The sequence below is a fragment of the Zingiber officinale genome, chromosome 8B (assembly GCF_018446385.1).
Source record: "Zingiber officinale cultivar Zhangliang chromosome 8B, Zo_v1.1, whole genome shotgun sequence".
Taxonomy (NCBI): domain Eukaryota; kingdom Viridiplantae; phylum Streptophyta; class Magnoliopsida; order Zingiberales; family Zingiberaceae; genus Zingiber; species Zingiber officinale.
This window is the reverse complement of record NC_056001.1, coordinates 40,909,311-40,935,196: the sequence shown is the minus strand read 5'-3', so window position 1 is coordinate 40,935,196 and position 25,886 is coordinate 40,909,311. Positions and strand designations below refer to the sequence as shown.

The following is a 25,886-nucleotide window of genomic DNA, read 5'->3' as shown; positions in this document are numbered from 1 at the left end:
AGCTAGGCGGATGGTTCGAAGGGATCAAGTAGGATAACAATTTTTTGTATCGACCAGCTTGGTGGAACAAACTACCAGCACACAAATTATAGAGCAGCAGGGGGCAGCCCTCTGATGACACCGAACTACCGGACAACCCTCCAATACCAGGTGGAGCGTTCGAAGGGACCAAATAGGATGATAACATTTTTTTGTATCGACCAACTTGGTGGAGGAACAAGCTAACAGCACACAATTATAGAGCAGCAGGGGGCAGCCCTCCAGTGCCCGACAGATGATTGGTCAAACCGGATATTTTTTATCATCGACCAATCTGACGGACGAACAAGCCGCAGCACACAAATTATAGAGCAGCAGGAGCCGCCGGGAGGGCAACCCCCACAGATGATTGGCCTAACATGGTGATATTTTTTTATCATCGAGCAATCTGAATCCTGAATACTTCAGACGGCTAAATAGAGCCGTCAGTAGAAAATCTCAAATGTATAGACCTCACATCCATGAATGAAAGATCTGAATCTCTTTCCAACCCAACAAATCTCGCACTGGAAATCTAGAAGGGGCAATAGGAAATGTTACCAGAATCAATAACAATGTCGTTACTAGGAGATATCAGTGGTTTTAAGGTTACACGACTGTACAGCATCCATATTGACAAATTATAGAGCAGCAGGGGGCAGCCCTCTGATGACACCGAACTACCGGACAACCCTCCAATACCAGGTGGAGCGTTCGAAGGGACCAAATAGGATGATAACACTTTTTTGTATCGACCAACTTGGTGGAGGAACAAGCTAACAGCACACAATTATAGAGCAGCAGGGGGCAGCCCTCCAGTGCCCGACAGATGATTGGTCAAACCGGATATTTTTTATCATCGACCAATCTGACGGACGAACAAGCCGCAGCACACATTATAGAGCAGCAGGAGCCGCTGGGAGGGCAACCCCCACAGATGATTGGCCTAACATGGTGATATTTTTTTATCATCGAGCAATCTGAATCCTGAATACTTCAGACGGCTAAATAGAGCCGTCAGTAGAAAATCTCAAATGTATAGACCTCACATCCATAAATGAAAGATCTGAATCTCTTTCCAACCCAACAAATCTCGCACTGGAAATCTAGAAGGGGCAATAGGAAAATGTTACCAGAATCAATAACAATGTCGTTACTAGGAGATATCAGTGGTTTTAAGGTTACACGACTGTACAGCATCCATATGAACTCGACGCCAATATAGAATTGTCATACTAACTGATAAATTAGTAATGCATAACTTTGCCTGTGCAGACATCACCTTAGGCTACAAAATAGCTGCCCAAATACGGTGCCCCAGCCAACCAAACAACTGGACTTGGGGTCTTACTGAAATTTCAGTCCCAAACCAAGCTGATCATTGAGTTTGACAAACTGGCGGCTTCAAAAGTCAAGTCGCTCTCATATTCAAGACTTTTTGATGCACCGGGGATGGCTTGAGTGAAATGGAAGGGCCGTTGTTGTTCATCCTCCAATTTTAAAGAGCAGAAAGACCATAACAACTGCATTGAAATCACAGACATGAGCTTGTGCCAGCTAAAATTAGCTGAGAATATTAAATTGCACTGCATAAGGTAAACCTTTATTGAATCAGCAAGGAGAAACTTTCTCTGGATTCGGCGCCCATCAGGGAGGCGAATCCCAACCCTACATAGTCCTTTGCTGCCTTGTGGTTCTTCAGGAAGAGGAAGATAAGTTACCTTTTCATTTGAACTGGTTTCAAGAGGTATCTCGGATCCAGATCCCTCACATGTCGCAAGATGCGTAGGACCTTTAGTGTCCTCCAAGGAGGCTGCTATGGCTTGCATCACCTCGACATCATCCTCCACAGACTCTTTGTCTAAAATAGAACCATACCATTAGACAAATTATAATAGACCTCCATTACAATTTTCATATTTGACTTGTACATATCTTCTACAATGTTCATTGAGTTTATACAGTTCGTTACAATGTTTTACTAAGTTCTGCTGGCATTGGAGCTCAGTATTTTAGCACAAGTTTTTGTCTTCCTTTGCTCTTGATGCAAGTAAAACAATTGGTTCAGTATGCATCAAAAGGATAGCCCAGTGCACGAACACAGTCTTAGAAAGGGTCGGACAACATTGGATTTATTGTACGCAGCCTTATCTTGCATTGCAAGAGGCTATTTCCGCAACTCGAACCCGTGATGACAAGGTTCTTGTGACATTGGTTTAGTATGCATCACTAATTAGTTCCCATGTCAACAACTTGCAATAACTTAAATTTGTATCCCTTCACAGAACATGTAATGATTTAGATGCATAACATAAATGAGAGTTTTAGTTGCATCCCTCACTAACCATCTTCTGACTCACCGGCTATATCAGCAATAGCAGAATCATGTGCGACTCTTGGCCGTTTTTGAGGAAGAAAAGCATGTTGTTCATTTGGACCTTTGTCAAGGAACGGAAGTAAATCCTGTATTGAGAAAAAGGCAAACTAATCGCACCATCACTTATTTTAGAAAGATTCATTGAACAGAGGGTACTTTCTAAATAGGCTAGGTTTCCGACTAGAAATAAATTCAACATCCACTAACACGAACATCATCATTAATCAGTGTCTACCGTAAAGGAATATTGATTTATCCTAATCAAGCTAAACAGATTGTTTCCCCCAGATTCTCCACACTGACAAGGTTAAAACTGAAGAACTGTTATCTGTGATGGGTCTGCTGACTCTACACAGCAAACTAGGAAAAGGATAGAAGGGCAATGCTATGCTCAAAGGAGGTAACTGCGAGCAAATAATTCTTTCAAGAATGGGATGCATGTACCATCAAACCGAAAGAGAACATAGCCATGTTAGTCAAGGTTGATATTGCTATTACCTCCAGCAACCTCTCTGGATGAACCATACCAGTCCATGCACGCATCTTTTGTCCAGTGATGGGATCAATGATTAGTACAGCAGGAAGAGTGAACAAACTGTAGTAAGTGCAAACCTTCTTCCCCTCACTAGTATCATGGTATACCTAAAATTGCCATAGCAGTGTGACATATAAAAAAAAATAAACTGCCATGAGAAAATAAACATAAAAAGTGTTCAAAATCTTAAAGAAATGTGAGAACAATTAATGCACATAAACTAACAAAGATATAGTAGACTAACCTGCCAGAAAATGAAATTAGAACGAATAGTTTCTGCAACGGCTTCATTTGCCCATGTATCACGATTGAGCTTTAACAACAAGAGCTTTCCAAAGTTACCATTTTGAACAAGTGGAATAAAAGAAAACTATTTCATGCCCAACTACCATGTGTGAGCTAAATTCTTCATTAGACTGCAAATTGACTAGCAGCCACTTGCGATGAAGGGATGCCTCAACCTTTGCCTACACAAGTAATTGAGCAGAGTTAGTGATAATGCACAAGCAAACTCCCCAAATTTCCAAAATTAATATTTTCAATATAAGATAGTGGAATAATCTCAATGCTTGCTATAACTGACATGGCATTAATATAACTTCAGATGACTTAATAAACTGCTCATATGAATTTGGAAACAGTTAAACCACTCATGTCACAGAGCACAAATTTCAGCTCATTTGTTAATGAAATTTTAGTTACTATAAATTCAGTTTTGCAACAATACTTCCAATATTTTCCACTTCCATATGTTTGCTAAGTGAATTACTGTCTGCACGATTTCTTCATTATTTTGACAGCTGCCACAAAATCCTCTGAGCATTTGTGCTATTATATTACTCGGAAAGGTTCTACAAAATTGAAATTGTGGTCACAAATGTAATCTGATCATAATTGAAACTAATTGATAGGCTATAAAATGCTAATCTGATTGAGTATTAATAGATAATAGGATTAAAAACTACAACCATAGTAGGAAAAACAAGTCTTCAGATTCATATGGAACAATGACAATATCCAAACAAGGTCCAGCTTATAGGTTGCATTGTAGAATTAGCTATTGCTCTATTTATAAGTTAGCACAGTTTGCTCTACAACAGGAAATTCCAAGTGGGAAATGTCATGAAGTGGCCCATGAGCAAATGGAAAATGTAAAAAAGGATATGAGTCCTAACTGTTTGGGGACAGTGTGGATCTCCTGAGGCCATTGAACTCTAGGTAAGGATAGATGAATATAAAAAAGGAGGTATCAATCCCATGTTTACAAATTTGTTCTATAACACATCAGCAAAGAATAACTGTGTAACTTCAACAAGAGATATCTGTATAATCTTAGCACCTGGTCAAAGGGGCCCTGGAACATCAAGGCAAAAGGTGGACTATATAATGAAGCAAGATTGTCACGGGTGCCAGTTTCTGTTGATGCACTGCTTTCGCTTGATTCCCAAACAGCAGAACGTTTTGATTCCTCATCAAAATTGCGGAAGGCAACAACTGAACTTGGTTGCAACCTGTGGTGTTGGACAATAAAAAAAAGTTATCCACTAAAAGAACCATCAAAAATTGAACTTTGAAAATGCATTAGCACACAACATTATATAGAATATTGCAAATTAAGCTAATAGAATTGTTGCAAAGTGTAGTGACATAAAAAGAATGAAACCTGAAAAAAGCAGGATCTCCATAAAGGGTATCTCTTTTGACAGGTAATGGTGCCCGCACTTCATCTTCAAGGGCACCTTTCACTGAACTACCACTAGCAAGAACGTTTTGCTGCTCACTGAAAACACAAAAAAATTCAAAATAACTCATCACAAGCTAGACCCAACAAAAAACGCGCTCAAAGTTTGACAGGTTAGGCCCATGACCACCTCGTAGTTCCATTATTCTGTCGAGGTGGGAAAGTTGACTCCACCCCACCACCTTCATTGCCGACATAGAAGAGTTGTACAGCGTCGTCAAGCTTCCAACCTGTAGCCTGAGGAACACATCCGCGACTAAGAACATACTATTTACAGTACCACCCAAAAACCCAAACCACACTTGAATCTCGGCTTAGCCCAGATCCAGCAGCAATCGTCGGCGAATTAGAGTTGAATGCAATCAAAACAAGAGGAAAAGGATTTTAAAAACTCAATTTTGAGGAATCATCGCCCTAAAACACCTGGCATACATGGATGGATCAAGAGCGAGCGAACACAAGAGAAAACCTCAAGAAATTGCGTAGCGGTATCGGCGGTCTGGCCGACGGCGATCTCGAGGAAGGAGGAGACGAGCTGCTGTCGCTCCGCCGCCGACGGGAGGGTCTCCATTGGCCGGCCCGATCAAGAAGCCTCGATGTGGTATGCGATCGGCGAAGTCGAGAGCGTAATTGGAAGTGGAGACCGGAGACGAAACCCTTGCTGTGATCTGATGCAGCCAAGGAGCGAGTGCGCCACCCTTGCGTTTACAGGCCAGCGTTCGTACATGATATACAGATATGGATGGGCCCATTAACGTAAAGCCCGATAGGCCTAATTGACGGAGAGTTACAGGAGCGATAAATGGGCTTGAACACTAAACTTTTTTTTTTCTCCAAAAAGTATATTATTCTTGAACAACTTTGATGTTAGGTTTGATAAAAATTCATTTATATTCATTTGATTAGTTAACGTTCAATTTTTTTTTTTTAAAATGATGGGACGAACTCCCTAGATAATGAGGATCTGATGAATTTCTGTCTAAACTTATTTATTTTAGCATTGTCTTGTTACCCGTTTTTCCTTTTGTACTTACACCAAAGCTATTGATTAAGACAATGAATGTATTTTATGTAATTTCCTTGATTGGGTGATCATGTAGTTTTCTTTAGTTTCATTTAGTTAGGTTCTGTTTAATTTTTGCTTGTTGATGTCAATGGTTGATCAAAAAATTCAAGTATGAAGGGATAATCATGATTAACAAGGAGCGATATCTTTCATCTCTATCGGTGGAACCCTATAATCAGTGGCGGATCCAGATAAAAAAAGAAGAGGGTGCTCAAAGAAGAGAGTTGGAGCTTGTCTTTCTTCTCGCTGCCCCTCGGACTGCAACATACTGGTGAAATTTTTGGGAAGCAAGGGGGTGCTGAAGCGCACCCCCGCTCCCCCTTAGATTCGCAACTGCCTATAATACTAGGGGTTCCACCACATGCCCCCCCCCCCCCGGATCTGCCCTTGGTTGATGTGACGATAGAGGGAGGTCCACTTGTTACGAAGTCAACTGTCAAGGTGGATGTCAAAGTCAAGGTGGTCAACGTTAGGATGTCAAAAGGTCAACCAGAAGATAATTGCAACGATCGGTCGGGTCAGTCAGGGTCTGACCGGCGAGAGACATGCCCAAGCGGATCACCCATTCAGCTCGGGAAAATATATAAGACAGTCGGCGCTCAGTACGGAGCAAAACGCTAAAGGAGATCAGATAGCTTGTTTGAACGAGGGAGGGCATGTTGCTACACAGTCACCGCAGGGAAGAACAACTGAGGACGACAGAGTGGAGTCCCGACCGAGCGACTACTCCGCTCTGCCAAGTAGCGGGACCTGACCATGGACGGAGCGGAGGAGTCCCAGCCGAGAGGCTACCTCGCTCGGTCAAACACCGGGGCCACCATAGTATCTCTCAACATCTTTTTGGGAGATAGTGTCGCTGACATGAGGCATGGTCGATAGGCAGATCATACGGTGGAAGCTTCTATTATCTTGCCAGGGATATGCATGTCTTGTTAAGGTATGGTGCTAGAAGCACTTTCCCGACGGGGGCCTTTCATAAGACATATTGAAAGATGTGCTCACATCTCGAGAAGCGTGCATGTCGTTCATCAGGGCTCTATATAAAGGGGGTCCATCATTGACGAAGGTACGCGTTATTCATTGTTTGCGCCTACGTTATCGTTGCTTCGTTTTCGTTCTACATTTCCGATGAGTGACTTGAGTGTCGGAGGACCAATGCCGAGGATCCCTTTTTTGACTCGACACTGACATGACTTACTTTATAGAATAGAACGAGATCTATAACAGATCAACGAAGTCACCACATCCCAGCGTTCCATACTCCCACTATCCCAGCATTCCACATTCCCACTTTCGAATAAGATCACTCGTTATTTAGTTCAAAGTGTTCTTTTCGTTTTTGTCGCGGGTGGCATGAAAAGTCTGAGGTACGGTCGCTTCCTTTTTGTTTCTTCTTTGGCATCAATTTAGCTACCTGGTTATTTAGTTTTGTCTTGGACTTAGGGCCATTCTATGGTCTTTGAGCATGGCAGATTTGGGCATTGTTGGTGGATGCATTATCCTATTCTAAGTCGCTTTTCAATACATCATTTTAGCACCAATGTAGGAAAATTGAGTTCAGCAATTTAAGATGTTTTGCACACTGTCAAGGCTAACACCTACTTTTTTAAACGTCTAAGGCTCGGGAGGCTATGGAAGCAGTTGCAGAATACGGTAGATCTGGCATAGAGTTGATTGTTGGTGGAACAACTTAGCTGACACCCATTGACGTGTTTGATTTGCTCTCGGGCTCATCCAGCTACTTTTGACCCCGTAAGACCTCCAGCTCTTTGTCTCAACTGATATAACAGATTAATCTATCTGAATCCTGATGTCCTTCCGAATGGAATTCATGATCCTGTTGAAGCTTGATGTCCTTTCGAATGGACTTGTTGATCCTATGCTATGCCTATTTATGCCGGTCTCCTTTGACTAAGCTCATTCAGCAGATATGCCCTCAAGAGGTTTCGGATAACCCTTCACTTGCAAGCCTCGGAGTTTTGAAAACATGCTCCCGATATAAAGTTTGTCATTTCGAGAGACCAGATGATCCCTGACTATCATATACTGAAATGCTCTTGCTGCCTTAAGTCCTTCACACTGATGTGCTAATGTTTGTTTGGTGAAAAGTGCAAAGTGAAGGTTTCGTGATGCGAGAGAGTTGCCTACCAGTTGAATAGGGGCCTATATGTTTTTACACATGTTTTCTTATTCCTTTGTTGTTCAGAAATATAAGAGTTCACATCTTTTAACTGATGGGAAAAGGTGCAGTTACATATATTGTAGATGTGAGCTTGGCCTCCCACTCCTACACCATGTATTCTAGACATTATGATATCTAATAGAAATTAGTGTTGTTATTTAAAAAAAAATATATTAATGCTATTTGATTGTCGATCAAAAAAATTTATAAATCAATTTTATTTATTTATTAAATATATCATCAACCTATTATTAATATTAATATTAATATTAATATTTTAATTTAATTTTTTAAAATCAACCAAATATTAAATTGATTTACTTATAAAAATATCTATGATTCCACTAGGGGTAAAATAGTAAATATAAAACTAGATTATATACTAAAATCTTTAGACAAACTAGTTTTTATTACATTATCTAGAATAGAACCAAATGACATAAGTTAAATTTTATTCTCTATAATTTTAATTATGTGATTAATTGATAATCACTTAACTAAGATTATGAATGATAACTTGAATCAAACATACCCTTAAAGACTTCGAATTAACTATGATATTAGGTTGTCTATCAAGACTCATCTATACTTCTTGATTTTTTTAAATGGTGGACGGGAAATTTTCGTTGGCCAAATCGGCCACCTCCAAAATTAATAAGATCCTGAATATTTGGATTATAAAAAAAATAATTTCATGAATATTCGTGAATAATTTATGAATAACCTATAAAAAAAAGTTAATTATTAAAAAATAAATATATTTTCATATATTTTTATGTTATTTCAAATTGAATATTCATAATATATTAAAAATAAAGAAATAGTATAAATTTCAAATGATAAAATTTTAGCATAAATTATAAGAATAAACGTTGATAGCTCAATTAAAAATTTAAAGAATATTTATTAAAGTATTCATGAAGCTTAAGCTCGTGAGTAAACAATTAAGCTTCAACCCAATTAATTTTAACTCGGGTAGAGATATTTTTATCCTTATAATTTAATTAAAATAAAAAAAATCATAAATTAATATTTATATAAACTAATAAAAAAATATTTATAACTTGTTTATGAAGATATTTAGTTTACACTAACTAATCTAGTGATCGCTCCACGAAAATTTTCTATCGATTATCAACATTAATTTACAATAGATAACTCAATGTTCCTATGTTAACTATTCATTAAAAAAAAAATTTTAAAAAAAATATCTGTTATAATTCATCGAAATTGAAACTCAATTTTTACCTACTAAAAAATTAAGAAGACACCCCAAACTATAAATTCTATTCATGCACATTTATATAAACGAGCCAAACTCACAATTGATTAAATTTATTTGTTTTTATATTTTATACTATCAAATGAACGTGAATAAGTTTTCATGGAGTTAAATATTGAGATTTGTAAGTATTTTATTTATTCATAAAAAGAGTATGAGAAAGCAGGAGAAAATAAATTTCTTTTGTCTTTTGAAAAAAAAAAAGATAAAATCGAAAAAACAATCCTTTCTATTCTATCATTCCTTCAACTCTTTGTGGACTAGAAGGTTTCTCAAATCAACTAGATAGAACACTATCGATTACACAACGACCAAAAATACCAAATCAGTATATTGGGGCTTTATCGAATCATCTATGAGCACAAAATGACTGTACAGGCTAATCAATCTCTAACTTATGAAAAGTCATGTTTAAGTTAATATTAGTTAGATGACAAATTTAATCAAGATCGATATAAAGGAAGTTATATGTATCACCTGGTTTTATATCTGATCGGCAAGCCTCTGATTGCAGTTGATGCATGGATACACTTTGCAGGATCAAATAATCAGCGATTAGTAGTCCTTCAAAGGAAATGCAATTAGTGTTAAAAATGACTAAAGATATACAATCAAATTTGTCCATACAATGGAGTATCACAATCAATATTAGTTAACACTGTAGAAAACATAACATATATCAGATTCTCAGTAAGCCATCATCGATCGATACTAGTAATAGATATATCATTGATTTGGAAATATGAATAACACAAACGTACTGTACTTGAAATAATAACATGAAGTGAAGCATTAGAAGAAACACAAGCAAGTGGCTATTGCACATAAGATATGAAGCAAGCATCTTGTAGAAGAAAAGGGTGAAGACTGATTCCGAATGATGAAGATACTGAAGATGCTCCAAAAACTCATCTCGTGGGCATAGTTACGGTACGAATACCCGATAGAGAAAGTGGTTGCTGAAGGATCATTAACATAAAGCTTTCAACATATTGCTATCTGAAGAACACTGTGATGCTCTGATCTTCTTGCATTTCCAAGAGGAAGTAATCTTCGATGGGACTCCACCATCAGGAACCACCACTTCTGTATCATCTGAAGACATATCACTCTCTGCAGAATCTAAATTTGATTCTTTCTTGGAAGGAGAAAGATTGTCAGATTTTTTTAGCTCTACTTTATCTCTAAAATTGCATCGACTCAAAGGCAACTTCTTTCGTTTAATTCTCACTTTCCTACTGCCAGTTACTGGTCTGAACACAGACTCATTTTGTTGTTTCTTTGTTTGATGACTGAATTCTTCTTCTTCCTCCTCAAAATTGTCAGCTTTGGAATAGACAACAATTTGCCCTTCTGAATTGCCATTACATAGAACTTCTTCATCAATTTCTCGACTTCCGGAAGGATGACAAGTCTTGTATAGGAGTTTTATTGGGATGCATTTTTTCCTCACTTTATTTTTGCTTGGGCACATTTTTCTGCAATTCCTTTTCATGGAATCCAGAAACGACAATGCATCCTTGGCATCAGCTTTAGCCTTTGTGGCTGCAGCAGCTTTCTCGATTGCAGTTTTTCTTGCTGCCGCAGCAATTTCAGTTGCTGCCAAAGCCACCGATTTGGAAACCTCTATGATCTTTTCTGGAGTCGAATCCGGGGAATTAACAACATCGCGAAGCAGGATGCCAAGATCACCAGGAAGAAAAGGAACTGGCGGCAGGTAATCAAACTCGGAATTCTCCCTCCTGAGTTCAGCGAGCAGACGCTTACGAGGAGGCAGATAGTTATTAGCATCGAAAGACCCCATCCGATTAACACTTACGGCTCAATGATAACGTATCGATCCGGCAATTCTATCAAAATTCAATCGCAGATGATTGATCGCTCACTGGAAGCTCCGCCAAAAAATTTAGGTCTCAGAAAATCGACCACTAATCGCATACGCCAATGGCAAGAATCGTTCTATCAACAAAAACAAGTAAAAAACAGAAATTAGCTTCAAAATCGGGGGATAAAAGAAATAAAATTTGACCGAATCAAGCGGACAGATCTTTTCATCGTAGGCACACGAGCAAAATCAAGTAAGAAGATTTGAGCTGAAATCAACCTAAATACAATACGACTCGTCCGAAATGGAAACAAGCGATTCAGCCAATCGTAATTACAGGTAAGGATTTCCCCAAAACCGATAGATCACAAGCTCAGTGTAAGCATCACGAAGCTAATAAATTGCAGATTCAGGAGAAGGATCGACATAAATACCTCGCTGTTCCTCGCGAGTGTCAATTAGGGTTTTCCGGATGGGAGATTCGGACATAGAGCTACCAACAAAGATGGAATTTTTAGCGGAGGAGCAAAGAGGACTATATATATGAACATGTAATATCACCAATTAAGAAGAAAAATTATTCAAATTACGAGGAAGCCCCTAAACGAGGATGTTTAAAATTTTAGAATGAAATTTATTAAGAAGAAACTTACTAAATCATGCTCTTATTTCTGGAAATCATGTAGAACACACTCAAATCCGAAGGCCAGGTGAAAGATGAAGCTCAAGAAGTTTAGTGCAAGATCAAAGGCCAAAGAGATCGCGGCCGCGGCGGAACGTCCGGTGCTTCTGCAGGTGGCGGTGCATGGCCTTGATGGACGGGAATACCTCGAAGCACCGTCCCGCACTGCTGTGGTCCCTCCGGAGCCGCTGCCTGCGAGAAGGCGGAGCTATTGCTTCTGCGACGGCCGGCGTCTCCCCTGTTTCTGCCTCGCCGGCATCTTCAGGAAGAAGGGGAAAGGCGCTATCTTTGTGGAACAAGTCGAAGGTACGGAGTCGGGAGGCGTCGCCGCTGCCTTCGCCTCCTGCGGCGGCGGCGTATAGGGCAGGAGGAACAGGGGAGGCGACCGGGAGTTGCATGCGCCGGTTGGGAAGAAGCAGTACGGCCTCATGGCCGTTATCGGATCGGGATGGAGGCAATCCAGCCTGACACAGTTGCATTTGGACTGCATTAGGCAAGGTCCGGTAGGGGATGGCTCGTGTTGGGTTCAGTCCGAACCGGTCCACGGGCCGGGTTGGGTGGAAGTTGCTCAGCCTGGGAACCAGGCCGGATGCAGTTTGATCACCGGCTATTCTCCGCTCCATGCGCATAAGGAAGTGCCCAGAGACAGCCCGGCGTTCATGGAAAGCCTCCGCCGCTTCCACTCCGCCGACCGAAATGATCATTAAGTTCGTGTAAAGCTCCTTCCTTTATCGGATCTGAGTATTTGTTTCCACTTTTGTAATCGATTGATTTCATCAAAAGTCTTCCTTGGCGGAGGAGGGTGCCGGTGATCGGGGGGAAGGAGCTGTACCTGCATCTCTTGTATGTAGAGGTGACTCGAAGGGGAGGGCTCGCAAAGGTCTGATTTTTGTTTGCTTCGTCTACGATTTGAGGAGTAAATGCATCGTTTTTGTGATCAATGGGGGAGTGCAGGTGATCGAGGAGAAGAAATGGCGGGAACTGATGGCGGCGTTCGAGTTCCCGCCCACCACCCACCACCAGAGCCTCCTTCGTGCTGCGCAGGTACTACCTGAGCTTGCTCCACCATTACGAGCAGGTCTGCTACTTCCGGACGAGCGGCGCCTTCGTTCCTCCTGCAGGTGCCCTTCTTTCTCACGCTGTGAGTTTCTGCTCATGTTGATCGAGATCTCGAGATGTCGTTGCAGCCTCCTCGCGAACCAGAGCGCCTCCCAGCTATAGAGACGAACGCGGTGAAGTGGCCTCCGGCGCCGCGCCGTGCGGACTCCGAGATATCGCAAAAGGCCCTCGGATGAGCCGCCGAACAAGGGTGACGCTTGCCGATCTCTTTCCGAACCTTTCTTTTTCAGTGTGCGACCGCATCGACTTGATTCACGAACTCGTCGCCCGCCTTCAGCAGGGCCTCACAGCTTTACGGTCTCGGGATCGATCGACGGCAAGTTCGAGTACGGCTACATGGTGACGGTGAAGATCGGCACCGAGACACTCAGAGGCGTGCTGTATCATGTCCAGAGCAGCCGTCACCAGCTGCGACACCTGCAGCTCCTGAAAGTTCGAGCTAAGGACAAGGCGGCGGCAGCGCCGCCGCGACCCTGCGCACCCGAAGCCGAACAGGAGGGCCCACAATTTCTTCTTCGCCGAGAAGCATTCCAAGCTGAAAGTTCTGTACCTTCACAGGGAGAGTCATGGAGCAAGCTCAACGAAAAGGACAGAATGGTGAGGACTGAGGAGGTTGATGAATCTGACAAAGCCAATTGGATACGATGCCACTGTGAATCTGATTTGCTTTCCTCCATTCTTTTCATTCATGTTCATCAGGATTTTGGAATCAAAGACAAGGAGAGATACAAGAAAGAAATACAGGAACACAAGGAAAGGTTGAAGCTTGCTCAGCTTGAGGAAAGTAAATGAATTAAAGCAATCATCTTTATCTTTGTAATCTCATTAGGTGAATTCCATCTGTATTGATGGTTCTGATGCTCTACTCTTTTGATCCAAGTACATTCATTGATTACAGCTGCAAAAATATACACCAAACGAACTAAGCAAAAGAAATATGTTTTATGAAGTAACAATGTTGCATTCAAGTGTAGAGGACTTCTTCAGAGGTTTATAGGGTGTATATATCTACTAGGAAGATGATAGTTTGCAAAATTCTTTCATACACAACAATATCGGTTCAGAGGCCAGAACCTAAGAAACCAAAACAACCCGACCGAAAATGTTTCCTTTTGGGAGTCGTAGGATTCACCTTCCACCTGTTCGACATTCAAATCTGGTTTATCAAAAAGAGAAGTGAAGAGAATGCAGGCACATGAAAATGTGATGAGTGAACCTCTTCAGCGATAAGCTGTAGGATCTCTAGTATCTCCGAGAAATCAGGTCTATCGGCTGGATCTTGCTTCCAGCATCTCTCTAGCAGCTTAGCAAGCTTTGGATGAGTGTTCGGGATGGTAGGTCTTAAACCCTGTAAGTAGTGACTATAAGAAATACGAAACATAGAGTTTACATGTTCCTATAACATGTCGTAAACAGCATATACATGATCACGGTGATCCCATAAAATTATGTTCGATCCTTTTCCACTGATGCCTCACTTCATTTGTCGTGTAATGACAATTTAAGCATGACCGGTGTTTTGGTAATGAAAGATTTGACATGGGCATTATTCTAACCAAATAAGATACCTGTTGAACGACGCCGACTGCTGCTTGAATAGGCGTCAAGTATTGATATGGGAGCTGCACAGCGATGAAATAGAAACAACAAGCTTCTCGGTAAGCTTCACTCATGTGGAGAACAAATCAGTTGCATACTGCTTAAGCTTAGGTTACCTTAGCTGTTAGCAACTCCCAAATTACAATTCCAAAGCTGAAGATATCGGCCTTTTGATCGTAGGGCTTGTGTTGTATGACCTACATTTTGAGTCAAATGATGAGAATTTTGTATGTCGATTGGAGATCTGGAGAGTGGAAAATCTAAAATTTAACGAACAGTGGGATAAACTTAGCATACCGAAATGTGGTTAAGACTAATTAATCAGGTGATACCTCAGGCGCCATCCAGCGATAGGTTCCTGTTTCAGCAGTCATAACTCCAGAGATAGGTTTAACACGCGCAACACCAAAATCTGCAACCTTAACAACCTGCTGGATAAGTTATTAGTTGAGTTAGCGAAAATGGAATGCACCGAAGAGAAATTGAACTCTCTCGATAAATGCAGTCGTTTGGGTTGCCCCAAAAACACATATGTAGTGAACATATGAATAGAACTTAATCCAATGAGCCGACGAGCTTGAAATCATCAGCTAAGTAGATTGGGTGATCACTTAACCAAATAGCTTAATGATTTTAATCATCTGTAGTGGACAACTTAGTTGTAGAAAATTAAATAAGTTACTTCACCTATGCATAGTATACATATGTGTGTGTGTGTTGTACAGTGATTGCTAGAGGTTTCTCATAACCACATTCGGTAACGACTAGAGGAAAGGAAGACGGCAACAATGCATAAGTGTCATCGATGGATAACGTTCAAAGATTGGTACTTGCCTCATTCTCATCCATCAGAAGATTGGCACTCTTTAGATCCCGATGGATGATGTTATTTTGGTGCAAGTAGTTCATTCCATTACATACATCAATTGCTACTCGGAGTAAACTTGGAAGGTCCAAGGTTTTTTTCTTTTTGTGAAGAAAGTCATAGACACTTCCCCCTGTCATAAATTCTTAAAACAGAAGAAAAAACTTGTCAATCCTGAAGATAAATAGCCATATATGATGGAGTTTCATTATATCTTCGTACCTGTAATAATGCATAATTTAGGTTTAGTACAAGCACCGATAAACTTTACCACATTCTCATGATGAACCTTCCTGCAAAATTATAAGCATCAGAAAGAAGGTGATGGAAAATTTTCTCAAAAGAAAGATTCTTGTAAGCAATTTGAAAGCACGCGTATTTGATCAGGCCAAGAGATGCAAGAACATAGCACTCATAGCTCGAAGGTTAATCACTAACCTCATAATGAACACTTCCTGAGCGAATTCTCGCTGCATGTTCTCGTCCACACACTCAGTCTTCAGTACTTTAATTGCCACCTCCTGACTACAATATGCTCCTTGATAACTAGAAAATAATTAGATTGGTCTTACACATTAATCATATGATAAACAAAGATTTATTTAACCTCATTTTTTTTTTGTTTTGACCAAATACCGAAACTTACAGGTCACTATGTGATCCAGATGCTACTTTATTTCCAAACTTCAACAGCTGAAAATCAATCTTCCATGCATCACTTCCATCTATTGGTGATTCGACATTGACAGATTGAAAGTCTTCTTCTCCAAACTGTAAATTATTATCGATAGAAGACCACAGGCAAGATCTTGACCAAGCTTCTTTCTGCATTTGAGTCATACACCAAAGCAAAATAAAATTGAAGGACATGATGTATCAAAGATATAGAATTGCATTCATAATAGAAAGAAGAAGAAAAAACTAACTCTGCGAAAGATTTTAAAATCCAAATCGTGCCAGAGTTTCAATCTCTAACCGAGCATCTAACAAGGAAGGGAAGTGGGACAATGGAGAACACACGTATGACTGTCTCACAAGCTTGTGTTCTAAGAAATTAAGAACAACAGATAAGTCTACTACATACTTAAAAAGGATCTATAATTCTTTGAAGTATCAGAGTACCTAAGAAATCAATAGGAAACTATTATGAATCCCTAAAAAAAGTTGACTATTTCATTCAGAACATGACTTGAACAAGTGATCACATCATCTTTGTACAAAGGTTTTATTGAGAAGCATATCAATTATCGATGTTGTTTAGATGAATTGATTTTGTGTCTCATATGTTGTCAAATAGATATATGAACGTAGTCTAATGAGGGAAGTTGAGATTAATTACACATGTCAAGTCTTGCTATCAATTATGTCACCTAATTCATTAAAAAAAAAGAATTGGAGAATCAAGTAGATTTCTTTGAAAGTGTGTAAGTTATAGCCAACCTCCTTTCAGCCCATTACTAATATTTACATTAAGGAAAAGAGCCTATCACTAACCAAGTAATCATATTTGAATAAAAAAGGATAGTCCGGGTTCGGGAAAGGATCCATTGTATGCAATTTACCCTACTTTTTACAAAAGGCTGTTTCCAAAATTAAAACTCATGACCTTTTGGTTACAAAGTAATAATTTTACCGTTGCACCAAGTTCCCCTTCAAGTAATCATATTTGAATGATATAAAAAAATAAATAAATAAGGCAAAGAAGAAGTTTACCCCTATCTTGTGAGCTTCGTTCTCCAATGAAGCTCTAAGCTGTTCGATTTCCTACATGTATTAAATGCAGCTAATCAATCATTCTTCAACTTTGACAGAAAGTGCTGTCATATAATTAGCCAACTAAATCATGGAAACTTTAAAAAAAATGTGGAGATAACCCAATGAAGACACATTCCAAAAGCAGTTGAACGTAATGCAATAACTGAGTACTCTCATGATCGAACAAAAAATGTTGCATGAGATGGAATCCTAGCCAAGATTGTCCGCCTATCAAAAACCTAATAAAATAAAAAAATCCATTACTGACATTTGTAAGAAAGAAAACTGCGCCATAATATTTTTGTTGGCAATGCATTTTAAAATCTTGTAGGAACAGAAAAAAGGGAAAAAAAAAGACAAATTCCAAGAGATTCATTGTGATCCAGCAAAATTTTGCAACTATTGATTATTTCCAAAATCATCCCAACAACTAATATAGTACTTAGTATAATTTCCAAGTAAATCACTAAATATCAAGCAACTCTAATCTGGTTGCAGAATCATAATGCAAATTTCATAATTAGTATCAATATTCAAGTAGTAAAGTAAAAGAACAATCATTTCATAGTTGTCGACCAATGTTTAAGCAAAATAATGATTGAATGTCCTAATCCATTCTAGAGAATTGTGAACAATTTGTGAAGGACTTGATGACAATGCAATTAAAATTCCAATTGATCGACATCAAAACATTGATCAGTAGTAGTCATATAAAGGCATGTATAAACAAACTGTTGCCGAGATGCTGAAAAGATACAAGACACGTGCAATACTACAGATTAGTTTATAGAGATCATCCAAAAATTTAATTCCAAATAATTAAAGTATCAATTACCTCGTAAGGCCAACCATCAACAACAAATACATTCAACAAGTAACCATCATTTGTTGAAAATGCATGTACTTCTTGAATGTTAAGTCCAAGCTCAGCGAGCAAAGAAGTCAGCTGTGTACAAAATTAGATGAATTAACAAATGAAATAAGGACACAAAACGAAATATAAGTGAAACCAAGAACATGAAACAACTTAAGTTCACAAGCAAATGCTCCACCTGAGTTGCATATCATTTCCTGTTTTTCTAGATAAAGCACTAATTACCTTTACTAAAATATTTGAACCACTTTTTCCAGAAATTGAAGTTAAACATCCTCTCCTTATCAAATGGCACTCAAGTGAATACTGAACCAAATTGCTGGAAAGTGAATGCCAAAGGCTGGACTTTACAGAAACAGGCAGATGATTCATTAAACAAGGATGGTAAGAGAAGAATAATAGGATGGAAGCTTACTGTGAATAGTGGATGCAACACCATTGTGGAATTTTGGTGAATATGTACCCGACAAAAAGGGATGTGGAATATACAGAATAAATCATATTTCCAAAATAGCTTCAGAAAACTGAGAGACAGATTTTGATGGATAGATAACCAAATGGCCTCTAGATGGCGTAGAGTCATTTTGTTGCAAGAACTGTAGATACTACCCTCCGTGAACATATATTATGGCCTCTGGCCTTCCTAAAGTTTTAAGCTATTAGGAAAAACCCCAATTTGTAGATATATGATTTTGTAATTCTTATGTCACGAATGAAGAATAACTCTTTTTTTTGTAATACAGACATCCAACTCTTCGAACCGACTAATCCTGTGGGTGACTGGTCGGGCCCCACAGAAGTTTCCCACCGGCCACTAGAGTAAATCGGGAAGCACTCGTGGAGACCCATCCAAGCGGCTAACATTCTTAGAGTTGTCATCCCACCGGAGGAAAACCCCACTGCACGGATTCAACCCTTAGATGTTTGTTAACCGCTTGAAGGGCCTAACCACTGCACCATTGCCTCGGGGGCAAAGAATAACCATTTGAATTTCATAAGTGATAAGCTCCACAACTTAATGAAACAATTCATGGATAGAATATGACATTGGAAAATTATATCCAAGAATTTACAGAGAAAATCCAAGAAAATACTTCAATAATTACTGAGGATGATTAAATGTCCCAAAATTTACAAACATGCAGTAAATAAGTGTAGAAACAAAAATAACTATCAATTTTACCAAACTTAGGAGCTTTGGTTTCTCATGTGTGGCAAACGTGATCTCATGCATTGGTCTGCAACAAAATCAATCATTACTTGATTGGTTATAAAATGATGTACAAAGAACCAACATAAAGAAAAGGAAAAGGATTAAGAAAGAACCTGGAGGAATGTGTTGAATTGTCTGTACTGGCATCATCTTCAATTTGGTGCCTAGTACCTTCGGTAGCCAAAGCCACAAGATTTTTCGACGAACTAAAGGCAGGAAGAGGATGAATACTGTAATATGGTTTCAGAATGTCAGCAAGAGTTTATTGTGAGTATAACAGTTGGAAAACATAAAGGTCATGTGAAACGAAAAAAAAAACATGCATATAGAAGATTTTCATAATTGACATTTCCAGAGGTACAATATAGAGAAAATAGCACCTATGCTTAAAGTTGGTTGAAGGAACATGATCATCTCCTATTATTGGCGCATTTACATTGGAAGAATCGGCATGGTTTTCATCCATAAACCAAGGAGCCTAAGAAACAACTGGTCAATTTATTAGTTGATCACCAGTATAGTATAACTGATGCAGAGAAGAAAAAAATAAAAAGGAAAGTAAATTGGAGAATAATTGAGATTCTTGTAAAAAGTAAATTGGAGTATATTTCAAGATTGGCACATCTTCAATTTAATTTAAATGGAGAATTTTATCATTTGGCAATTGTTGAATTGTTTGCATTTTTCTCTTTTGGTAATTAATGGGGAGATAATTGTATTCCCAATTATAGTTTAAAATGTTTTTCTGATTTGAATTATTTATTTCCTAGTTTTCATTAAGGTCAGAAGTTTAAAGTTCTGTTCTTGTAATTATCATTTTTCAATCAATAAGAATTTCTACTTCTGTGTGTAGGTCATTTTGTCATAGTGAGATAATTGTTCCCAAATTAGTGTTGCATGAAAACTAATCACTTAATATCATTATGTATGAAAACATTAACTTCAAATGTGCTTGGTGAAGACACGATTAAGGCCAATCTATAATAACTAAAGTGCCATTCTAGAAAATCACTAATAAAATGATTTGACTACAATCATATCTATCTTAGGTACCACATAATTATAAGTAGCACACAGTTCATAGAGAAAAATGACAGTATAACTTCAATAGTATCAAAGTCGATGTAATTGGTTACCTAATAGAAATATCAAAGTACATGTAATTGGTTACCTAATAGAAAATAGGTAAGCCATAAGACATGTTTCTCTAATTGAATGAAGATAGTTTATTTAGTTTCCACACAGGCTCAAAGTAGCCAATAGCTCTAAGATAAAATTTGTTTTGAACTTTAGAAATCTATGCAAAACAAGAAAGGTCAGAAATTTTGCCTCTGCTGAAGTTAAGATTGTTTGTTACTGAACAAAATGTGGCTGTATCAGCAAAATCCTGTTTTGTTTAATTGCATTTTATTTTTTTTATCAATCACCTTGGGTAAGCATAGTAGCAAAAATTAGGTTGAAATATTTAGTTATGATAAATGAACTTTTAAAAAAAACCAGAAAAATACCCTTAACTGCTCGTTCACAACTCAAATAAGGATTGGGTATGCTTTACCACTAATCAATTCATAAAAAAAAATATTTACATTTGTATTTGTATATCATCAAATCAATCTGAAAAGGAAATTTATCTTTTGAAAAGTGCAACTAAACACAGCAAGACCATTTAGTAAAACATGCAAACTTCAAACATACAGGAATTATAGCACATCATACTACAAAATTAGCATGGAAATTTGATCCTGATCCAGATTTGCACATGTTAAAAAATTTCAAAGATATATATCTCAGAAAATTTCAAAAATTTAAGAATGCAATCAAAAGCAGAAGCATGGCCTGATCATTTCACCCACAGTAATAGTGATGGAAACGTAAAGACATGAAATTTATCAGTTTTGTTGGGACATGAATGCTCTTTGGTTGTAGTATGCTTGGTTGTATGCCATATGGTTACATCAATGCATGTTATCTATGATGACATCATCTTGGATACTCCCTCTTTACTGCTTTATTGGATTGACCTTGTCTGGTCACGGAGAGTTTGCATTCCTACCAAACTTCTTAAATGATATATATTCTTTGCTCGTCAAGTGGGGATACCGATATTCTAGACGTTCCCTACAGGAAAGAGGGTTGCCTGAGCTTGATTTCTTTGCTTTTGTGCTGAAGCAATTTTTTCTTTGCTATGTAGCCTTTTTGCTATGAGATTCTAGAAACTGGAATAGTTTTGTTGTTTTCTAAACTCATTGTACATTATTCGTGCATCTTATATTTATATTTTTGATGGCCAATGATTCATTGAATCCTTTATCCAAAAAAAACAATTGATACCCTCTTGTTATTTTCAAATTTTTATTTCAAGGCCAATGAGAGTTATGAGTTCTTTCGAAAAGTTGGAAAATATTGAAGCATATATATGCTAATAGTTTGATGTGAACTTTCAATTTGTAACTGAATTGAAATGTGTAGAAAATAATAAGGTGCACAAAAGGAACATCTATATCTGCTACTAGAGATAAAATACTTTATCCTAACTCTTCAAATACTTCTAAAAGTAGACACAATGAACCATGTTTGTAGAATTCCCAGTTGCTTGCAGTCCATAAACGACATTCACTTCATATTGTGCAACGAGCAATCTCAAAGCAGCAGTAAAAATCTAGAATCAAGAAGAACGAACAATTGTTGCTGAAAGTTCTACCTGCACCACACGGATAGCAAATGCGAGCGTCTCTGCAGGCCCTTGAGCCAGTTCAAGCAACTTCTTATGAGCCAACACATCCTCTGCCCTCTCCAGGTTTATATCTAAGGCATAGCTGCAACAATATAGTCAAAGTCAATACCACTCTGGCCTTCTTTGAACTAGGAAGTGAAAATTGATTTTTTACCAAATTGGCATAACAAAATTGTCAACTTCGGCATTATGTGGATATTTCAGAAAAAGCCCCAGTGCGTGGATAAGCAATTTACAGAATCTCGATGTAACAATTTAAACCACTAAAAGCATAATCCTAGTGAACAAGACTTCAAATTTAATTGAGCAAATTGGAACTAATTAATCACACTGCATGAATTATTAGAAGGAAGCATCATCCAAGTAAAAGCAAATGACAATTACAATACACTTGCAAAAAAAAAACTAATTTGATAGAGCTATTAGTGAGATCTCATATCAATTCAACGAAGAGAGAGATAACGAAAACTGAGCGACCAACCCAACATCAGGAACAGAATTTTTCCAGGAAAGGCTAAGCTGTTCAAAAACTATAACTGAGAGCTCAAAGCAATGATCAAAAGGCCATAGGTTCTTGAAACCAAAATGAAAAAAGATGAGAGGAAGGTGACCGACCGAGCAGGAAGACGATTGAAATGACTCCACAACGCATCCTTGAAAGACGAGGACTGCGCCTCCGCCAACCCATCCTCCCTCAGCCGACGGAGGATCTCATTGTACACTTCCAATTTCGAAGGTTGATTCAGCTTCTGCCGCAGAGAATGAACAAGGGGCGAATCAACCGCTGCCCCGCTACTGGAGCTCCCGCTCGTGTCGTCCGCCATCATTCGAGAATCCAAGAAACCCGCCCAAATTCCAAACTTTGGGCCGTCAACGCTCTCTTCTTTATGCGAAGAGACGTAGGAGGAGATCGGGGGGAGCTTGCCCAAATTTTGGGTAGTCAGCACTCTCTTCCGTTCGCTAAAAGATCAAATTGGGGCCAGCGACTCCCAGTATTCAGTTGAAGAGCAGATTGATCAGTTCAACATCCAAACCCACGGATAACCAATTTGAACAACGGTGAAAAAAAAATGCAAACTTTGGGTCGTCAACGCTCCCTTTATGTGCAGAAAGAAAAAGGAGAAGGTTGGGATCGCCATCACCCATGTTGCAAAAGGCGGGTCCCGCCGCCCAGCGGCCCCCTCACCCCTGCCCCACGAGTATGAGAGGGAGTAAATCACGGTGAATACGGGCCCGGCGATGACATGACGGTCGAAGGTGTTTTCGAGGAGAAACAAGTGGCTTTTTCGAGGAGAAAGGGACATGGAATTGGAGGGAAGTGGAGAGGCAAGAGATAAGATTGCGCCCGGAAATTGATAATAAAAAAATATACCAGTAACTCTCAAGGCGACACATCCATTCCTTTTTAGATACTTTTGTTTTACCCCTAAAGTTTTAGTTGTTTCTAAATATGCCCTCAACTTTTTAATTATCTGTTTATCTTTCGAACGAGGATGATAAAGAAGGCGTTGGCAGAGGCGAGCCCGGAGGAGTTCCTGCCGTATCCGAGGTGGGTGGTGGTGGAAGAAGGATAACGGAGCGAATGCAGAGGTTGGAGAAGGAGTTGGGCATGGTGCTAAGGGGAGTGACGGATGAGAAGCGCATGGAATTCGCGGGCGCCGGCAGGGGATCCAAAGCAGAAGCTCCACACCGAAATCGACGCCCACGTCGACCGCAGCCGCCTCCAATCTCCCGACCCTCCTCCACCGCGTCGCTAAGAAGATACCTCGGCCGCTCCCACGAGGCCGGTGCGGCGGTGCCGGTGCCGCGCGAACCGGTAGCGGATCTTTCGGCCGTTTCCGCCGCCTTCTCGAAAGTGTAATAACTTAACTTTTATTTATTAAAATGTAGAAGTTGACCTTTTTATTTTTCATCCAGGTGTCCGCGATTACGTTTGTCCCATTAATTTTGATGGATAAATCCAAAAAAATTAAAAACGGTAGTTGTCTTTCTTTTATATTTACGGATAAATTCGAAACCAGACTCAGATCGAGGGATATTCAGAGGAGCAGAGATTCTGATCCACTAAAGGTCGCACAGGATCAAGTCCAATGTAGTGATAGATAGATTGATAGATTTAATGATTTAATATAAGAGTATTCATATCAATTTTTTTATTATTATATCTAAAATTTAAGATAAATAATTTATTTTATTAAATTTAGATAATCATTTTTCACTATATATTACACCAACTATTTTAAAAATTCCATATTATTAATTTTTTATTATTTTTTCTCTTTCTTTTATTTTTTTATTATTATATTTATGAAATGAGTGGAAGGAGAGATGGAGTAGAAGGAAAAAGATTTAAAAAAATATTATTTTATTTTTAAGGTAATGTTTTCATTCTTTAAATTTAGAGAGTTACTATTCATCAAATCTAAATTTAAGTAATGGATAAAATAGGTCATGCAAAAGTTTTTTAGCTACCTAATCCAAAGTTTAAGATAAAATCTTTGAATAGAATAATTGATGTGAGTGCTCTTAGGATAAACCAGGATATGTGAGATCGTCTACTATGTTAGGACCAAAAATAGCTAGAGGGGGGGTGAATAGCTCGTCGCTTGGCGTTGCTTGTTTCTTCAAGGATATGCAGCGGAAAATACAGAAACAAATCACGCAACGCTAACAAGGTTGGTTTACTTGGTATCCACCTCACAAGAGGTGACTAGTCCAAGGATCCACACCACGCACGCACCCTCCACTATGAAACACTCCTTTTCGGTAACTACCGAGGGCGGAGAAGCCCTACAAGACTCTCAGTACAAGAAGAAGAAAGGGAAATACAAGTTAAGCAAAAGCTTACAAGATGTGCAGTAAAAACCCTAACCCTAACTTCTTCCTCTTGCAATAGATCCGCCTCTTGACTTGGAAAGCCTCCAAGAACCTTCAAGAACTGGCGATCACGTGCTTGTAGAGAGCTGTGGAGGAGCTGGAATGAATCTGAGAAGAGCTCGTAAAACTATGCCGAAGACCATGCTCGCTGCTTAAACCCGACGTAGCGGTCGGATCCCGATCGATTCGAATGTTCAATCGATCGGGAGGCTGGATCGATCCACGGATCGATCCGGCGCCCGTGCTCAGAAGCGCGCTGGATCGATCCACGGATCGATCCGAGCTTTCCAGGACCGATCGTGATCCGTCGATCGAGGACCTGATCGATCCACGGATCGATCCGAGCTTCTGAGAAGAATGCGGATCGATCCAGCGATCGATCCACGATCTGATCGATCCACGGATCGATCCGAACTGGTTTTGCCCAAAACCAAGTCCCAAACCTCCTAACCAACATCCGGTCAACCTTGACTGTTGGTACATCATGCCTCGCATCTGGTCACTCCCTTGACCTGCCAGGACTCCCCACCAAGTGTCCGGTCAATCCCTTTGACCCACTTGGACTTTTACTCGTCGTGCCAAGTATCCGGTCACTCCATTGACCTACTTGGACTTCCACCAGATGTCTGGTCAACCTTGACCCATCTGGACTTCCTTCCTTGCCAAATATCCAGTCAATCCTTTGACCTACTTGGACTTTCCAACACCAGATGTCCGATCATCCTTGATCCATCTGGATTTCCTTCCTTGCCTGGCTTCACTCACCAGGACTTTCACCTAGCTTCACTCACTAGGGTTTTCCATCTGCCTAGCTTCACTCACTAGGACTTTCACCTGGCTTCACTCACCAGGATTTCCTTCTCCCTAGCTTCACTCACTAGGACTTTCTTCACCTGGCTTCACTCACCAGGATTTCCTTCTGCCTAGCTTCACTCACTAGGACTTCCTTCTGCCTAACATGCCAGTTAGGACTTCCCAGTCAAGTATCCGGTCAACCTTGACCTACTCGACTCTTCTTCGATCAATATCTTATTGTCAAACATCTAAACCCAAACCAAGACTCAGCTTGGTTAACCAGGTCAACCTTGACCTAAGGGATGTTGCACCAACAATCTCCCCCTTTTTGATGTTTGACAATACCA

At 39.4% G+C, this 25,886-nt stretch overlaps 3 protein-coding genes and 1 long non-coding RNA gene across 9 annotated transcripts; 1 reads left to right on the top strand and 3 right to left on the bottom strand.

The window, feature by feature from the left end:
• Positions 1-1,147: 1,147 nt before the first annotated feature.
• On the bottom strand, positions 1,148-5,374 carry LOC122016434 (plant UBX domain-containing protein 7-like). Of its 2 annotated transcripts, none has more exons than XM_042573733.1 (10): positions 5,141-5,374; positions 4,802-4,908; positions 4,594-4,710; positions 4,270-4,441; positions 3,320-3,397; positions 3,175-3,243; positions 2,894-3,037; positions 2,379-2,481; positions 1,620-1,879; positions 1,148-1,541 (listed from the first exon to the last, which is right to left on the bottom strand). In XM_042573733.1, exons 1-10 carry the CDS (start codon positions 5,240-5,242, stop codon positions 1,377-1,379), a joined length of 1,317 nt encoding a protein of 438 aa, XP_042429667.1. In that variant the 5' UTR covers positions 5,243-5,374; the 3' UTR covers positions 1,148-1,376. The 2 variants fall into 2 exon arrangements, with proteins under 2 accessions (XP_042429667.1, XP_042429668.1); XM_042573734.1 differs by having other exon boundaries at positions 1,740-1,879.
• A 4,536-nt stretch (positions 5,375-9,910) lies between these two features.
• Positions 9,911-11,824, bottom strand: LOC122014790. Its single transcript, XM_042571221.1, has 3 exons — positions 11,680-11,824; positions 11,461-11,519; positions 9,911-11,160 (listed from the first exon to the last, which is right to left on the bottom strand). Exon 3 carries the CDS (start codon positions 11,003-11,005, stop codon positions 10,172-10,174), a length of 834 nt encoding a protein of 277 aa, XP_042427155.1. The 5' UTR covers positions 11,006-11,160; positions 11,461-11,519; positions 11,680-11,824; the 3' UTR covers positions 9,911-10,171.
• A 196-nt stretch (positions 11,825-12,020) lies between these two features.
• Positions 12,021-13,589, top strand: LOC122014791. 3 transcript variants are annotated; one of them, XR_006120769.1, is made up of 3 exons: positions 12,021-12,829; positions 12,896-13,424; positions 13,527-13,589. It is a non-coding gene; the product is annotated as an uncharacterized LOC122014791 (long non-coding RNA). The 3 variants fall into 3 exon arrangements; XR_006120767.1 differs by having other exon boundaries at positions 12,021-12,588; positions 12,663-12,829; positions 12,896-13,561; XR_006120768.1 differs by having other exon boundaries at positions 12,896-13,017; positions 13,108-13,561.
• Positions 13,590-13,750: 161 nt separating this feature from the next.
• On the bottom strand, positions 13,751-22,973 carry LOC122014789 (serine/threonine-protein kinase STY46-like). Of its 3 annotated transcripts, XM_042571218.1 has the most exons (16): positions 22,483-22,973; positions 21,835-21,949; positions 19,514-19,611; positions 19,247-19,363; positions 19,104-19,158; positions 17,882-17,992; positions 17,005-17,055; positions 15,938-16,116; positions 15,730-15,837; positions 15,514-15,584; positions 15,261-15,436; positions 14,759-14,854; positions 14,543-14,623; positions 14,396-14,449; positions 14,044-14,175; positions 13,751-13,966 (listed from the first exon to the last, which is right to left on the bottom strand). In XM_042571218.1, the coding sequence occupies exons 1-16, from the start codon at positions 22,692-22,694 to the stop codon at positions 13,868-13,870; spliced, it is 1,755 nt and encodes a 584-aa protein (XP_042427152.1). In that variant the 5' UTR covers positions 22,695-22,973; the 3' UTR covers positions 13,751-13,867. The 3 variants fall into 3 exon arrangements, with proteins under 3 accessions (XP_042427152.1, XP_042427154.1, XP_042427153.1); XM_042571220.1 differs by lacking the exon at positions 19,514-19,611 and having other exon boundaries at positions 22,483-22,622; XM_042571219.1 differs by lacking the exon at positions 22,483-22,973 and having other exon boundaries at positions 19,514-19,622.
• Positions 22,974-25,886: the final 2,913 nt, after the last annotated feature.

Coding starts and splice junctions, on each gene's coding strand:
- LOC122016434 (XM_042573733.1), bottom strand. CDS start 5,242: ATGGAGACCCTCCCGTCGGCGGCGGAGCGACAGCAGCTCGTCTCCTCC. Junction 4,909..5,140: donor CCGCTACGCAATTTCTTGAG/GTTTTCTCTTGT, acceptor TGTGTTCCTCAG/GCTACAGGTTGGAAGCTTGA. Junction 1,542..1,619: donor TCCTTGCTGATTCAATAAAG/GTTTACCTTATG, acceptor ATTTCAATGCAG/TTGTTATGGTCTTTCTGCTC.
- LOC122014790 (XM_042571221.1), bottom strand. CDS start 11,005: ATGGGGTCTTTCGATGCTAATAACTATCTGCCTCCTCGTAAGCGTCTG.
- LOC122014789 (XM_042571218.1), bottom strand. CDS start 22,694: ATGATGGCGGACGACACGAGCGGGAGCTCCAGTAGCGGGGCAGCGGTT. Junction 19,612..21,834: donor TTGCTATCCGTGTGGTGCAG/GTAGAACTTTCA, acceptor GTTGTTTCTTAG/GCTCCTTGGTTTATGGATGA. Junction 16,117..17,004: donor ACGAAGCTCACAAGATAGGG/GTAAACTTCTTC, acceptor ACTCAAATGCAG/AAAGAAGCTTGGTCAAGATC.